The sequence below is a fragment of the Psammomys obesus genome, unplaced genomic scaffold, assembly GCF_907164565.1.
Source record: "Psammomys obesus unplaced genomic scaffold, mPsaObe1.curated_primary_1811, whole genome shotgun sequence".
In the NCBI taxonomy this organism is placed as follows: Eukaryota; Metazoa; Chordata; class Mammalia; order Rodentia; family Muridae; genus Psammomys; species Psammomys obesus.
In genome coordinates this window covers 2,973,098-2,990,230 of record NW_026596131.1, presented here as the reverse complement: position 1 = coordinate 2,990,230, position 17,133 = coordinate 2,973,098, and the positions used below count along the sequence as shown (strand labels likewise).

Genomic DNA, 17,133 nt, shown 5'->3' with positions numbered 1-17,133 from the left:
TCATACACAATAATAGGTATTATTCTGATATTTTCAGCCTTGCATACACAGTACATTGACTAAATGCACTACTCCCATTGCCCTTTCCTACCATATTCACTCTGGTTGGGTCATTTCCTCTTCTAAAATAGTCCCCTTTCTACTTTCAAATCATATATATATATAATTATATATATATAATATATATATATATATATATATATATATATATATATTATACTTTATTTACTTTGTATCCCCCTCTAGTTCCCTCCCTCCTCCCCTCCCAATCTCTCCCTTCCTCCCCCTTCTCCACACACTCCCCTCCCCAAGTCCACTGGTAGGGTAGGGTTTCTTTTTCTTCCTTCTGATCCTAGTCTGTTAGGTCTCATCAGGAGTGGCTGCATCTCGAACTCGTGATCCTCCTGCCTCTGCCTCCTTCAGCAAATCCTACCGGTGTGCGCCACAACCGGCTACAACAGTATTTTAAAAGGAACCAATTAATCTGTTTTCCAGTAATATCTTGTGCAGGAGCTGTTTTTATCTGTAGTCATCGGCTTGATCTGGAGTTCTGGGGCAAGTTGTATGTTTCTCTGCTTCTGGAGACTGTTGTTGGATTGAGCTTAAGATTGTTTGAGGACGTAGACATCCATTGGTTAGGACTGGCAACCCAGGTGTATAAAGCCATGCACCAACACCTTGACTGTTGTTGCTGTTGGTAGGAGGACTAGACATGGCCCTTGACCTGTCCTTTTCTTTGAAGGAAGTTTATATACCCTCTGGACATAAGACTGAGAAAAATCAACTGAGGAGTGATTGCATGGCTAGTAATGCTACTAGCAAAACCTGAGGTTAGAAAAACGTAGAATGTTTTGAAACTTCAAGGATAATATGAATAATAGTTTCTATAATGAGGATATTAGAGAAATTCTGTTAAACTCTTTAAGTTACAGAAGAGCACAAGTTGTTATAGGTCGAAGATAGTGCACTAAGTGAAAGGGCTTGGTTGTCAAGCAGAGTGCCTAAGCTCAGGATGGAGAAAGAGGGTAGTCCTTTACAGCCAAGAGTCATATTGGATAAGCCAAATATTTGAGTGGTCTTGTCTAGTGATACCCGGACTTTCTTGTGGGTAAGCTGAGATCTGGCTGGAGCTGGTCTATAGTGTACATATGGTATAACATTAGGATATTTATGGTTTCTAGTTTTATGGTACGTCAGAGTTAGGATTATGTCACCCAGTCAAATTGGCACTGTGGTCAGCAGCTAGGTGGTCTGGGCTAGTAGCATTTAGATTTGAGGATGCAGGTGCTAGAGAGAGGTCAGATTTGCATGGCAAGTACCTTTGCCTGTTGAGTGGTCTTGCTGGCCCTTGTAGTTCTTTTTACATTTGAAGTTTTCTTTACCATGTTTTCTAGTGGCCTGCATTTATCAGTGGAGCCTGTTTGGTGATTTGCTTTATTAGGAAATTATCAGGTATTGAAGAACTAACAGTTTTGTTTTGTTTTTTTGAACTAACAGTCTTTATAGTCAAAAAGTTTATCTTATTTACATTGGTGTAGAAACAAGACTAATGTAGCTAGAGACTGTTAGGCAACAGCATCTCCTTGTGCTGTGCATTAGGGAATAGGCTTAATGAGGACTGTATTCGTAAAGGACTTCAGTAGGTCGTAGGGTTAAAAGAGATGGCTAAACAAATACAAATAATTTTGGGGCCATCTTGATTTGAACAAAAAATTTTTATTAGCTTAAGAATCAAGGAGTGAGTTTCATTATTTGCTTACTAATTTCTTAATCCTAATGCTTTGTCAGTGATTTTCTTAGGGTTTTTATTGATTTGCATATTAAAATTACATCACAACCCATAGGCAATATATGAGTAAGCCACATTAAAAGAAAAAAAAAGAACAGCTTTGTGGGACAGAAGGTAAGGTAAGTTAAAAATGTCACATGAACTACTGATACATTATTATGAGAAGGAGCTTGGGAACAAGTGGAGTCAGAGTGTTCTTAGAGGTTCACAGGAAAAAATCAAACTGAAAAAAAGAATAGAGTCAGCCAGTACTTAAAGAGAATGATATGCTCTTGCAGAGGATCTGAGTTTGGTTCCCAGCACCCATGCCAGTCTTTTCACAACTACCTGTAATTTCCAGCTCTCCTTGCCTCTGTAAGCATCTGTACCCACATGCACAAACCCACACAGACACATGATTAAAATGTTAAAAAAGAAGAGACTTTTCTTAGTTGCACGTTCTCAAAATAGATGCATACTGTTGGCTTGCTGTGATGGTCATGGGCCACCCTTGCTATTCTCTAGGGCACATTGTCTAGGAAGTCACTATGACTTTTGACTAAAAGTTGAAAATTGAACCTAGAATTTGAGGGTGGGGTCAGGAAAGGAGGGGTAGACAGTCATACCCATACATGAAACAGAGACAGCCAGGCAGAAGAGGTCTTACATGTAATTGAAGTTTATTAGAGTGGATACAGTTTTTAGGGTTGGTTGGAATAGTCACATTTGAGGTGGTAGGAGTATCATGTATAAAGAAAAAATAGAAAGATATTTATCTTATTTAGCAGAGACAAAGAAATGAAATTGTCTAATTGAGGAGCTACTATGAGAAAGAAAACTGAAATCACTGACATTTTAAAAGAGATCCAGAGAAAGAAAAGTCGTTTACCCTTCTTACTTCTATATGAGGTGACAGAGTAAGAGAAGTTACAGCTCCCATTATATTTCCTTTTGATCATATTTATTTGCGGGGTTGGTTTGTTTGGTGAGTGTGAGTATGAGGGTGTATGTGTGCCACTTCTCACATGTATTCGTTAGAGGACAACTTGGGGGGTCAGTTCTCTCTACCCACCCCATCCGCCTTGTGGCTTCTGGAGATTGAGTTCAGGTTGCCAGGCCTGGTGACAAGTGTCTTTACCCACCGAAACATCTTGCTCGTCCACAAATCTTGTTTTCCTTTTATGTGTGTATGAGAATGTAGCTCACATGCTTGTAGGGTTCAGTATACTCGGTGGGGAAATTTTTTTGCACACTATAAAATATGCTAGATACGTTACATGTGAACATTGAAAATGGAAATAGATAAGTTATAACCATTTGTCGACTTTTTAAAATAGAGGGTTAGACATTTGCTTTCTTGGTGTTTTAAAACATGTCATGCAATTTATAGAACTAGAAGGTCACAAGGAAGAAGGGGGCTTGCTCACTAGGGAAAAATTCCATCTTGAATAAATAAAATTTGAAGGGCTGGGGAAATGTCAAAGTAAGGAGTGCGTGTTTGCCAGTTGAAATTGACTTGGAGCTTGGTTGAGAAGTGACATATAGGTGGGGATTTACTTGTCAGCATTTACTGGAAAACTTAGTGAGTGCATACACTCTGTTGTGAAGTGTCCTTCCTCCAGGCCAGTTCATATGTCAAAGCTTAATTGCTAAGGGATGGAGGTTGTCTGTAGATGGAGCCTTTGAGAAGGAATTGGGTCAATGAAGGTAGAACATTCATGACTGAATTAGTAATAGATGCAAGAGAAGGCTCCTTTCTTTGCTTTGCCAGGGATATAGCAAGAACATGCTGTCTACAGTCCAGGAAGAAGGTTCTCAACAGACACTCAGTGTGCTGGCACTTGATCTTAGACTTTACATCTCCCAGACTTTTGAGAAATAGTGTTTGTTGTTAAGCCATCTAGGCTACAATGTTTGTTTTGGCAGTGCAAGCTAAGATAAATCTCTTGTCAGATTATGAGAAGACTCCTTCCTTACTAGTAAACATGTATCAACTAGAAATTTCAGAGGAGAAAGAATAAAAATAGCTAATATGTACTGAATACTTGCTATATTATATATTAGGTACTATTCTAACTATTTCATGTACTTTAGTCTTTAAAACAAACAACAGTATGAGATAATGTACAGAAGTCTCATTTTCAGATGAAGTCTTTGGAGCACAGCTTCATTAAATAGTGTTCAGAATTACACACCAGTAAATGGTAGCACTATGCTCAAATGCAGTCATTCTGACCTTGTTTAACCTTTGCGGTACTTAAAGCTTAAACCAAACCACATTCTTTATAGTGTTGCTAGAAATGAAAGGTAAAGGACATTTGGTAGTGGCTAGGAAATAATGCAGACCTGTCTATGTATAATGTTTAGACTTGATTACAATACTGCATACTTTAACCCTACAATAATAACACATCCCACTTGGTATTCTGAGGAAGACTAAATTATTGTGCAGTGTAGCTTAGCTGTATTTAAATATTTTTTGGATTTACTTTTTTTTTATTCTATGTATGTGTATACCAACTGTGTGTCTGGTGCCTGAGGAGACCATAGGAGGGAGTCTGGTCTTCTGGAACTAAAGTTACAAAATGGCTGTTAGCTGCCATGTTGGTGCTACAAATTAATTCCAGGTACTCTGGAAGAATAGCTAGTGTTCTTAGCCACCAAGCCATCTTCTCTAGCCCCTACATATACTACGGATAGTATACTGCATATCCTTTTCCAATTTCTGGGACAGTCATCAGTTATGATTAGGTCTGTTTGAAGGAAGACATCTAGTAGAGGAAGTGGTAATTGAGTTTCAAATAGTGTCTTAGTTAAGGTTACTATTGCTGTGATGAAACATGACCAAAGCAAGTTGGGGAAGAAAGAGTTTATTTGGCTTAAGTTGCCATATCACAGTTCGTCATCAAAGGAAGTCAGGATGGGAATTCAAGCAGGGCAGAAACCTGGAAGCAGGAGCTGATGCAGAGGCCATGAAGAAGTACTGCTTACTACCATGCTCTGCCTGCCTTCTTACAGAACCCAGGACCACCAGCCCAGGGAGAGTACCAGCCACAATGGGCTGGGCCCTCCTCTGTCATTCACTAGTTAAGAAAATGACCTACAGGTTTACCTACAGCTTGTCTTCTGGAGGAATTTTTTAAATTGAGACATGTCTCTCTGATAATTGTAGCTTGTGTCAAGTTAACATAAAACTATCCAGCACATTTCTCAGACAATTAGGAATAGTGCTTCCTCAGGATCCAGCAATACCACTCCTAGGCATATATCCAAAATATGCTCAAGTACACAATAAGGACATTTGCTCAACCATGTTCATAGCAGCTTAATTTGTAATAGCCAGAACCTGGAAACAACCCAGATGTCCTTCAACTGAGGAATGGATACAGAATGGAATACTACTCAGCAATTAGAAACAAGGAAATCATGAAATTTGCCGGCAAATGATGGGAACTAGAAAAGATCATCCCTGATGTCCGTTTCCCAGAAGCAGAAAGACACACATGGTATATACTCACTTATAAGTGGATATTGGGCATATAATATAGGATAAACATACTAAATCTGTACACCTAAAGAAGCTAAGCAAAAAGGAGGACCCTGGGTCAGATGATCAATCCTCACTCAGAAAGGCAAATGTGATAGACATCAGAAGAGGGAGAAAACGGGAGACAGGACAGGAGCCTACCACAGATGGCCTTTGAAATACTCTACCCAGCAGTATATCAAAGCAGATGCTGAGACTCAAAACCAAACTTTGGGCAGAGTGCAGCAAATCTTAGGAAAGAACAGGGAAATAGTAACACCTGAAGAGGACAGGAGCTCCACAGGGAAAACAACAGAACCAAAAAAATCTTGAAAGGGTTGTTTTCTGAGACTGATACTCCAATCAAGGACCATTCATGGATGTTACCTAGAACCCCTGCACAGTTGTAGCCCATGGCACCTCAGTATCCAAGTGGGTACCCTAGTAAGGGGAACAGGGACTATCTCTGACATGAACTCAGTGGCTGGCTCCCTAATCACCTCCCCCAGATGGGGGAGCAGCCTTACTAGGCCACAGAGGAAGACAATGCAGCCAGTCCCGATGAGACCTGATAAGCTAGGGTCAGATATATGGAAGAGGAGGAGGACCTCCCCTATCAATGGACTAGGGGAGGGGCATGGAGGAGACGAGGGAGGGAGGGTGGGATGAGGAAGGAATGAGGGAGGGGGCTACAGCTGGGATACAAAATGAATAAATCGTAATTAATATATAAAAAATAAAAATTTAATTAAGAAAAACTGTCCAGCACAAGTAGCAAACAGATATATGACCTGCAAACAGAGTACAAGGGAATTGATGTATGAAGAACAGTACATTTATGTATTTTCATTCTTAAGTTGGAGAAAATAATTCATCAAAATACTGGTTTTAAATACATAGCCGAGGGGCTGGAGAGATGGCTCAGTGGTTAAGAGCTCTTGCCACTCTTGTAGAGGACTCCAGTGTGGTTCCTAGCATCTAAGTTGGGAGGCTCAAAACTTCCTCTAACTCCATCTCCAGGGGATCCTATCCTGTACTCTCTTCTGTGACTCTGCAAGCACCTGTATGCACACATTTATAGCCCCCGTACATGCAGTGAAAGATAATAAATCTAAAAATTATATGTAGCTGAATGCTTTCATAGTTTTCCAAAATGCATTATTATCATGTGTTTAATTATGCATTTGGTACTTTGCTTATTACAAAGTTCTATGATTACTTTTTGTTTTTGAAATGGGGCCTTATGTAGGCATTCTATCCTAAACTTACTATGTAGACTTGAATTTTGGTTCTTCAGTCTTTGCTTCTCTAGTACTGTGAATAGACACATATTACCAAGCCCAGTCTGTGTGGTGCTGGGGAAGGAATCCAAGGCTCCACATGTGCCACACAGGTGTTCTATCAACAGTTACATCCCCAGCTCTTGTAATGACATACAACAATTACAAGCTGCTGCTCTCATGTGTCGGTGACCAGAAATGGTATGCAGAAGCACATGTCTTTTGAGCATGGGCCAACTTTTTGGGACTCATTTAGAGGTGTTGAACTGGACTTTTGTATGAAGTTTTTTCAGTGTCAGTATAAACTCAAAGAACACAAAGAAAAGGATATTGGTTAAAATAGCCTCCAAACGGGGTTACAGAAGTGGTGTTGTAAAAGTTTGTTTTTGGTAAAGGAGCAAAGAAGAATAGACTATTTGAGTCTTTTCCTCCTTTTCCTGCAAGCAGTTTCATTCTAGTGAGCATTGCAAGTGGAATGCAACTGCAATCTGGAGGAGGAAGGGGAATTTTTAGCAAGGACATAATGACCAGTTGGGAGCTTTATTGAAATTAAGCGTAGACAACCACTCATTATGAGCACTACTTAGTTGGACCAGCAGGGCATTCTGTTACTACAGCTGGGCATTGTGCTGATACTGTTAACAGATGCTTGCTGTACAGGCAACTCCTTTCTAATCAGAAAAGGAAATTATTGACTTAACCCCGAAGTGTGATAGCAGCCCTTCCATGAGTGCCTTTTCCAATTAATTACTACAAAGACAGTACAAAAAGGGTTTTTTGGGGGTAATTTTTTGAAAAATACTTTAGCAAAAATAACAGAAGAGATTTTAGCTAACACAGTGGCATATTCCTATAATCTCAGCACTCAGGAGGGTGTGGCAGATTAATCTTGATTTAGATAAAATTTTTATTGTATTATGTATATGTGTGTGTGCCTGAATGTATGTATATATGTATGTTTGGTGGTTTGGATGAAAATGGCCCCCCATAGGCTCATATGTTTGAATATTTGGTCTCCAGTTGATATATCCAGTTGATATAAGGTTTGGGAAGTATTAGGAAATCTTTACTTGTTGGAGAAGGTGTGGCACTGGTGGCTGGACTTTTGAGCTTTCAAAAGCCACAGCAGTCCCGGTGTGTCTCTCTTCCTGATGCCTGTGGATCAGGATGTAAATCTCTCAGTTACATCATGCCTGTCTGCTTCCCATCGTGATGATAATGGACAGACCTGAAACTGTAAGCAAGCACCTAATGAAATGCTTTTTTAGAGATTTATTGATTTATTATGTATACAGGGTTCTGCCTGCATGTACACCTGTATGCTAGAAGGGGCACCAGATCTCATTATAGATGGTTGTGAGCCACCTTGTGGTTGCTGGGAATTGAACTCAGGACTTTTAGAAGAACAGCCAGTGCTATTAACCTCTGAGCCATCTCTCCAGCCCCACACAAAGATTCTAATTCCCCCTCAAAAAGGGGTATTTATGGCACGATAATTAAGTCATATCTACCTTGTGAGCTCGGGGGCGGGGGGTAAAGGCTGTATCTTTGTGTCTGCAGAACCTATCATAATACTTGGCACAAATGGGAGTACTTAGAAAATGCCAAGTGAAAGAATGAAACTAAGCTTTATGGTACATATGTACCTTTAATGTTATACTTGGGAGGCAGAGGCAGGTGGATCTCTGTGAGTTTGAGGACAGTCTGGTCTATAAAAATAGTGGCCAGCCAGGGCTACAGTAAGTAAGACTATCTCAATAGAAAAAAAAAAATAGTGATTTGTTCTTTTCTCAATAAACATTTCAAGAGGATTATACCTGTATCTATGTGAAGTAAAGAGACATCATCAACATACTAATTGTATTAGTAACTTTTCTCATAGCTGTCATAAAATACATGACAGGGATACCGTAAAGGAGGAAGGATTTACGTTGACTCTTGGTCTCTGAGATGTTAGTTCAACAGGGTAGAGAAGGCCTGGTAGAACAGAGCAGTTCACATCACAGTGGGCCAGGAAGCAAAGCATAGGAACATGAAGTTATGCTGGCTTTTCTTTTATACTTCAGTGTTCTAAGCTCATAGATTGATGCCACCTTGGTTCACTGTTGATCTTCCTCCTTAATGAGGCCTCTCTGGAAACCACTTCACACACACACACACTGCTGAGCCTCACTGATTGGTAAGACAAGGTTTTTCTCTGCAGCCTTGGCTCTCCTGGGCAGACTTTGTAGACCAAGCTAGCCTTGAACTCAGTGATCCACCCGCCTCTGCCTCCCTTAGTGCTGGGATTACAGGTGCGGGCTACCTCGCCCAGTTTCGATTGTTAATTCTAAGCCAAGAAAGCTGAGAGTAGAGATTAGCTACTGTACAAGCTTCCTTAATTTAATTTGATTACATCATCATTTCAAGCCATTTATTTAGAGAAGAGGTAGGTAGACGAGCTGGAACAACTTTGGGAAGTACATATTTAAGAATAAATGCTTGGAGGAATTTGAGACAAATATCTGATCAAAGTAGTATAGCAGATTTAATCTGTGCATCTCTAGCTTAAATACTGTAGTATTAAAATGCTACATTTGTAATCGTCATTGATGAAAATTAGCACATAGTTGCTTAATATCTGAAGCTAGTATAATGTGTTAATAAAAATTAGTGAGAGAATAAAGGTGTCCATCACAATGCCCGGCTATGGGACTCTTATCTTACTGTGCTAACCTCTAGTTATACAGTAAAAGAAGAGGACCTAGGGCAATGCTTTAAAGAAACTCAACTTTCATGGGTGGAATGTAAGATCTGATGAAGTCTTAAAATGAGTTTTATGCCATTTGAGAATATACTGTTAAATTAGAACTGAAGAATAAAGAACTGCCAGAAGAGCAAGTACTCAAGAGTGGCACATTCCCTCGAGGGATCAAATGCAACAAGGAATGACAAGTATCCACTGGCCGGATTTGATTAATTAGGTTCCTGGGCTTTGGATAAGTAATTTAGAGATTATGATGAGGGAAAAAGCTAAATTTCAGGGGGCTGAGGCATTGATGTGGAGTCAGAGAATATAGTTAGTTACTTGAAGTTTCATTATGAAAGAGCAGATTTCTGGAGGGAAGCTTGGATAGGAGTCAGAAGAGACACAGTCCAGGATGCCTTTGATGGCTCTCAAGGTCCACGGGAATATTCTGGAAGTGAGAGCCAGAGCACAGGTGGAAAGTAGTCTGGGACCAGAGAGCAGACTTTGTAAGTGGAGGGCCGAAAGCGTAAGTCTATGTCAGGAAGTTAGAGGGATTCTCAAACTGTCTGTTTCTATGAAGTTGGGATGGGTCATTTGATTTATGAATCATAGCATGAATGGCAGTTAAAAGTCATTGCTTTATTACTATTAAAGGTTATAATTTGAGATGTGCATGTGTTGTATATGTGTTGATCCTAATGCTTGATTTTTGTACTGGTAAAAGTTGGGAAAATTTTTCTAAATCCATTTTATGATTTAGTACTTTCAGATATGGTCTTAGTTTTTTTTAATTATCATTATTATTATTTACAATGTATTCACTTTGTATCCCTGTTGTAGCCCCTCCCTTATCTCCTTCTGGGCCCCACCTGCCCTCCCTCTTCCTCTGCTATATCTCTTCCCTAGTCCACTGAGAGGGGAAGTCCTCCTCCCCTACTTTCTGACTCTAGCTTATCAGGTCCCATCAGGACTGCCTAGATCCTTTTCCTCTGTGGGCTGGCTAGGTTGTTCCACAAGGGAGAAGTGAGCAAAGGAGCAGGCAAACTATGCTCTTAGTTTTTATGATTGAGTTTTTGTTTTTAAAAACAAAACTGCCAGGTTTGGTAGCACATACCTTTGATGCCTCTGAGTTCATTATGAGAGGGATTCATTTTTGAATCCCATATGAAAGTTCATTATGAAAAGTTCATATAACTTGGTCTATATAGCAGGTTACAGGCCATCTGGAGCTACATGGTAAGACCATGTCTCAGAAATCCTCTAATAAAACTTTCTTCTAAGATGTAGCCTAAGGGACTTAGGATCTTGTAATTGTCAGTTTCATGATTGTCAATTTCTGTATTCCTATACTTATGGCATTTATTTCATTCATTCAAAGGTGATTAGTTAGTCTTCTTAAACTTATATTAAATGAATTTTATATGCCAAACTTCAAGAATTTTAATAAATCTCTAAAACTGAATATGTAGAAATATTCATATTTTATATATCTAGTTGTAAGTATATGAAAATTTATAGCTTTCCTTGTTTGAATTAAAGAAGTTTTTGAAGGCTAGAGAGATGGCTCAATGGTTAAGAGCACTGACAATTTTGGTTCCATTCTCAGCACCCACATAGGAGCTTGCAACAATCCATAACTCCTAGGAGTTCTGATGCCCTCTTCTGGCCTCCACGCACATGGGAGATACATGTATGTTTATATATTCATGCATGGAAGCACACATACACATAAAATTAAAATAAGTATATTTTGCTTTTTGAGACAGGGTTTATATGTGTAGCCCTGGCTGTCCTAGACTCACTTTGTAGACCAGGCTGGCCTTGAACTCATAGAAATCCTCCTGCCTCTGCTATCCAGAGTGCTGGGTTTACAGACATGCGCCACAATGCCTGGAGTAAATAAATGCATTTTTTAAGTGTTTAGTTTGGAGATTTTTGGTAGATTCAGAAGGTTGTGTATGTATTCACATTACAAGGTTCTCAGATTTGAGATATCTTTTAATTTTTAGAAAATAGTATTTATTTACTAGTATGTGTGTATATGCAGGTATGGAAGTCAGAGACAACTTTCAGGAATTGGTCCTCTGCTTCTACCATGTTGGTCTTGGGAATCAAACTGAGGTCGTGAGGCTGCAGCAAGCATTTTACTTACTGAGCTATCTATATCGCCAGGATGTGGGAGACCCATCTTGTCACTGAGCCGTTGATTTAGGGAAGGCAGATCTCTCCTGTAAGGTTTCTGTGGCATTTAGATAAGAACACAGAATGTTAGTTTTTAAATATTGCATTCTGTCAGGAAACTTATTTATATGATCCTTTTCTGTAGAAAATTATTTCATCCTTAAATAGATATGCCAGCCAGAATTTATGTATCTTCTTCTTAGAGCCATTTTTTCCCTGTACAACTGGGTTTCTTTAAAAAAAAAAAAAAAAAAAAAAAATCATTTAGCCGGGAGGTGGTGGTGTGCTCCCTTAATCCCGGAATTTGGGAGGCAGAGGCAGGTGGATCTCTGTGAGTCCAGCCTGGTCTATATGACAGCCAGGGTTACACAGAGAAACCCTGTGATTCCCCCCCCACCCCATCACTAAAAAGCCAGAAATAGGTCTTTTGTTTTTTTTAACTCATTTTTATTTGTGTATATGTGTGTGTGTGAGAGAGACAGAAAGTGAGAGTGTGTATGTGCACAAGCATGCATATGTGTTTGCACACTCACCTCTGGAGGTCAGAAAAGGGCATTGGATCCCTTGGATCTGGAGTGGCAGGCAGTTGTGAGCAGTCTGACCTGGATCCTGGGAACTGAACTGTGATCCTCTGAAAGTGTGAATGTTCTTAACCGCTGAGCCATCTCTCTAGTCCTTTATGAAAAGGTTCCCCTCTAAGACTAGATCTTGATGGAATTGGGTCCCGATTGAAATGATCATATTTATAATCATGTTTCTCTACTGTTTCTGGTGATCACTGCTAAAGTTACAGTCATTGATTGATGTAAAGTTGAAGTTTACGCAGCTTCTTTTAATGGCTAGATTCTATTAAAAGTTTATGATTGTATTTCATACTTCACTGTAGTTAGGGTTTAGTTATATACTGCTGTTTTCAATGTTTAAAATGAAGCAATGCAGTCTTACCATTTTAATTTAATTTTCCCATGTATTTGTTTTTGTTTTTTTTTTACAGTACTCTGTGCAAAAAACTTGGTGAAAAAGGATTTTTTCCGTAAGTAAATGAACTTTAATACAAATCTTGTATATCCCGTGTTGGTTTTGGGGAGAGTTGTGTTTTCAGAACTGCCTGGTTTAGGGATTTGCAAGCAGACTGTTACTTTATGAATGCTGCAGTTTCAGAGCATTTGCCTCCTGCTTATCGAGAGGGTTTTGTGGGTTTGCCTTACCCCATTTCTTTACCTGCTTCTACTCATTTATACAGAGTGTTTAGGTGTGTAAATGCAAGTGTTAGATATATAAATGCAAACGATTCTAGAAAAGGTTTAAGAAAAAAAATTAATACACCTTTACTTTTTTAACATTTTAAGGAAAATTCGCTCATACATTCAGGATTTTTTGGGAGGCAGAAAATTGAGTCTGCTTATAGTTTCCAGACTTGTAGGAAAGAAACCACTGCCAGTCTCAGGAGCAGGGGCTGGTTCCCGTACATGTTGTCTATTGGCCAATTGGATGTAATTTTCTTCTAGTTTGGGACAGGGTTTTGCTGTGTGGCCTAAGCTGGCTTTGAATTTATAGTCCTCCTGTCTGTCTTCTCAGTGTTGGGATTACAGGCATTAACAATGTCCAGGAGTTGTGAAAATTTTGTAGCTTCATTTAGGATTAAGTTTTGTGAGAGAGGATTGGGAAATTCTCTTGAATGTACTCTTAATCTGTAATCTTTTTCCCTTTTCCTCACTTTGTGCTTTTCGTTATTGTTTTGAGACAGGGTTTCGTGTAGCCCAGCCTGGCCTTGAATTCTTGAGGCTGCCGAGTAGTCTCTGTCAGCAGACTGCTAGTGTGCACTACCACACCTAACTTTTTTACTGTATAATTTCTTACTTTAAATTATTTAGTAACTGTCACAGGATTGTAAATAAAGACTTCTAGCCAAAAATTTTACATGTAAAATATTTGAAATTAGAAATAACTCTTATTAGATTTTTAAATCTAATAAATCTTAAAATCTAAGTTCTGTCAACTAACAAAAACAGCGTGTTGAGTGTTTAGTATGACATTAGTTAATTTTCAAGTTGGTTAAAAGGGATAGAAATTTTCAGGCCTGGAGAGATGGCTCGGCATTTCTGAGCACTGGCCGCTTATCCAGAGGACCCAGGTTTGATTCACCACACCCACAATGGAGGCTTACAACCATTTGTAACTGCAGTTCTGGAGGACCCAACTCACTGTCCTGGCCTGTGAAGGCGCTGCGTGCATGTGGTGCACATGCAGGCCAAATATTCACACACAACAATAGTAAATTTTTTAAAGGAATAATAATTTTGACACATTTTAAATCCATACTTAGTTCATTTATTAGTTTCCATCTTTCTAGAAATTGACTTTAAGCTTAAAGAATATAATTTTATAAAACTTTAGTCATGAATGCTTGTATCTTTGTATTTACATGGGGAAGTGTGACATAGATTAACTTGAAGCAGAGGAGGGCAGTTGGAAGCAACCTTCCACTTCTGAACCAGATACTGTCTACTTTACAAGCATTTCACAGGAGAGGGCCACCCAAGGGCTGTACAACTCCCCAGTTGTGTCTGCAAGCACTAGTTTTATTCTCTTGTGGTCTGCTGCTTAATTATACTTCCCTATCACTAATAACCTAGAAGCCAAAGTGTAATTAAAAGAAAAAAAATCCTCCTAAGATTGAGCTGTTGGAGGATTTGTCTTGGTGACATTGTAAAGCTGCAGGGAGGCTTGGGTGTGGTTCTGAGCAGCACAGAGGTGAGCACACCCTCAGACATTTGCTTCACAGTTTGGAGGTAAAATCTTCAGTTTTATCCTCCAGTCTTCTTTCCTTTCCAATTCTTTCCATTTCCATATAGCCCCATTCACAGCTTCTCATATAAAGCATCCAGATATTCTTGTCTCAGTGCTCCTCAGAAATCTGGAAGAATCTTTAATTCTCTGTAAGCCTCTAAGAATTGAAAGTGACACCTTATAGAGTCTTTCTGTTCTTGAATAGTAGGTGAAAGGAAAAAAATCCTACTTCGTTGGTGTAGGCAGTAAAAACTGCCAAGAAGAATTTAAGAGTGTGTGAGCTTGCTTCATGCATAAGCTTTAGAGACAGCATAATTATTTTTAAGTCTCAGAATGGAAGATACTTGTAGACTAGAAAGGGGAGCAGCAGCAAGTCAGCCCTTAGGCCTTCCAGAGAAGCCAGCCACAGATGAAAGTTACTTGAGGCCTATCCTGACCAATGTTCAGATTTCTGCTGGTTTAGGTTTATACTTGCACTTCAGGGCGGTTTTGGCCTGTTTATAGTTTTGTCCATCCACATTAATCTCAGTGGAGTGTAAGTACAGCTTGCATCCCTGGTGCCCTTGGAGAGGGTACTGGCTTCCTTGAAAGTTTAATTATGGACAGTTGAAAACCATTATATGGGTGCTAGGAAATGAACCTAGTTTCTCTATAAGAGTAACAAGTGCTTTTAACCACTGAGCCTTCTTTGCAGTTCCCAGAGTACAATTATTAATAGTAAACATAGTTAAGTTTTTGTTTGTGATTTAAATTGTATTAAATAATTAAAGACCATTTTAAGGTGGAACATGAGTATAAGTTAAGGAAATTCATATATATTTTACTTCAGGGAAAATGTGTTGTGTGACTTTATATGCTAATTTATATGTGAGATGGTACTGTTTATTTCAACCCTGGCTAAGAATATCTGAGTTTTCTTTAAAGAATGTTTCCACTGGAGTCAGTTTTTAAAAACATTAGTATGAGCTGGCTGTTGGCTTGTGCCATAACCCTAGCATTTGAGAGAGAGAGGAGGTGGAGGATCAGGAGTTCTAGACTAATGAGTTTCAGGCCAGCTTGAACTATGTTGTAAGACCCTGTCTCTTTTGGGGGGCTGAGAGAGGATATTTACCTGTAAGGTAATCCATTAGGTTTTTGTTTGTTTTTTGAGACGGGTTTCTCTGTATAGTCCTGGGTATCCTGGAACACGCCTTTTAGATCAGGCCAACCTTGAACTCAGAGATCTGCCTGCCTCCTCTTCCCATGTGGGTCCTGGAAATTGTCCTCAGGTTTTCAACTTGTCAGCAGAAAATAAATCAAAAGAGACTGACTCAGACTTAACTTAAATTCTGGAAACCATACTGGAAAGGTTTTGTGGAAAATGTTATTTTCTTTTTCTTAAAAAATTTTCTGAACATTGATTTATTTTGTAATTATGTTTCATACACATACAAACAGGCATACATTGTGGCTCATGTGTGGAAATCAGGACAACTTGTGAGTTAGTTTTCTTACGCCACCATATTGCTTCCAAGAATCTAACTCAGATTGTCAGACTTGATGGCAAGTGCCTTACCTGCTGAGGCATCTTGCTAGCCTAGCATTTGTTCTTATGTTTTTCCTGCATGTATGTATGTATGTATGTATGTATGTATGTGTGCTACCTTTGTGTCTAGTATCCATTGGAGGCTAGGTAAGAAAGAGATCTCCTCAAACAGGAGATACCGACAGTTGTGAGCTATCATATTGGGAACCGAACCTGGATCCCCTGCAAGAACAGCGAGTGCTCTAAATTGCTGAGCCATCGATCAGCCCCCTTAATTATTTTAATTTATTATTATTATTAATTTGTGTGTATGTGTACTTGTGTGTATATGGGTGCATGTGCCATGACATACATGTGAAGATCATAGGACAACTTTTGGGAGCTTCTTCTCTTCTTCCACCTTGAAGTAGATCTTTTTGTTTCTCCCATGCTGTATACTCCAGGTTAGCTAGCAGGCCTAGCAGCTTCTGGATGATTCTCTTGTCCCCATCTCTCCTCTTCTCATAGAAGTGCTGGGATTGCAAATATGTGCTGTTCACTGAGGTTCTTTTTGTGTGTTTTGGTCATTGAACACAGGCTATCAGGTTTGTGTGACAATCACTTTCACCAGTGAGCTAACTTGCTGGTTATCAAGCCTCTTTTAACAATTCTTTTTTTTTTTATTTTGTTTATTCACCTATTTATCTGTCTGTCTGTCTATCTATCTATCTATCTATCTATCTATCCATCCATCCATCTATCCATCCATCCGTCTATCCATCTATCTATTTTGTTTTAGAGACAAAGTCTCAATCTGTAGTCCTACATGTGTTGAATCTTTCTATGTAGCCCAAGTTAGGCTTTAACTAACAGAGATCTGTCTGCCTGCCTCTTCATCCTAACTGCTGGGATTAAACTCGTGTTTTGTCTCTTCAGTAATAGTTTATTTTTTAAATATTGGTTTTAAAAGGTTTATTGTTTCTTATTGATGTGTACGCCTGAGTGAGTTTATCTGCAAATTGTGTGCAGAAGCCCTCGGGAGCCAGAAGGGTCAGCCACCTGGAGCTGAAGTGACTCAGTTGTAAACACAGTGAACACGCAAACCATCCTAACCACCAAGCCACCTCTTCAGCCCACAACACTAGGTTTATACCTTAGTACCAATGCTTGGTTGGACTCTTTAGAACCCTTTACAAAGAAAGAGAAGAAAGTTTTCCAGGTACAGTTCTCTCTTCAAAGCTCTGGGTTTATTTGAAAAGGCCTCTCTCCCCTGTGTGTGCTTTGCTTTCATTGCTTGTTCTTCCTTTTCACATTTGGTCTGTTCTGGCTTTTTGAGTGTTTCCTTCACCCACTCTT

At 39.3% G+C, this 17,133-nt stretch overlaps 1 protein-coding gene across 3 annotated transcripts in view; it reads left to right on the top strand.

Annotated features, from left to right (window-relative positions):
* The window catches only part of Smurf2 (SMAD specific E3 ubiquitin protein ligase 2), a 98,432-nt gene that overhangs the window by 26,601 nt on the left and 54,698 nt on the right, over window positions 1–17,133 (top strand). For all 3 annotated transcript variants that reach the window (XM_055592357.1, XM_055592356.1, XM_055592355.1), the window contains exon 2: window positions 12,478–12,516. In XM_055592357.1, the coding sequence (XP_055448332.1) occupies window positions 12,478–12,516 (39 nt within the window). The remainder of the gene's footprint in view (window positions 1–12,477; window positions 12,517–17,133) is intronic.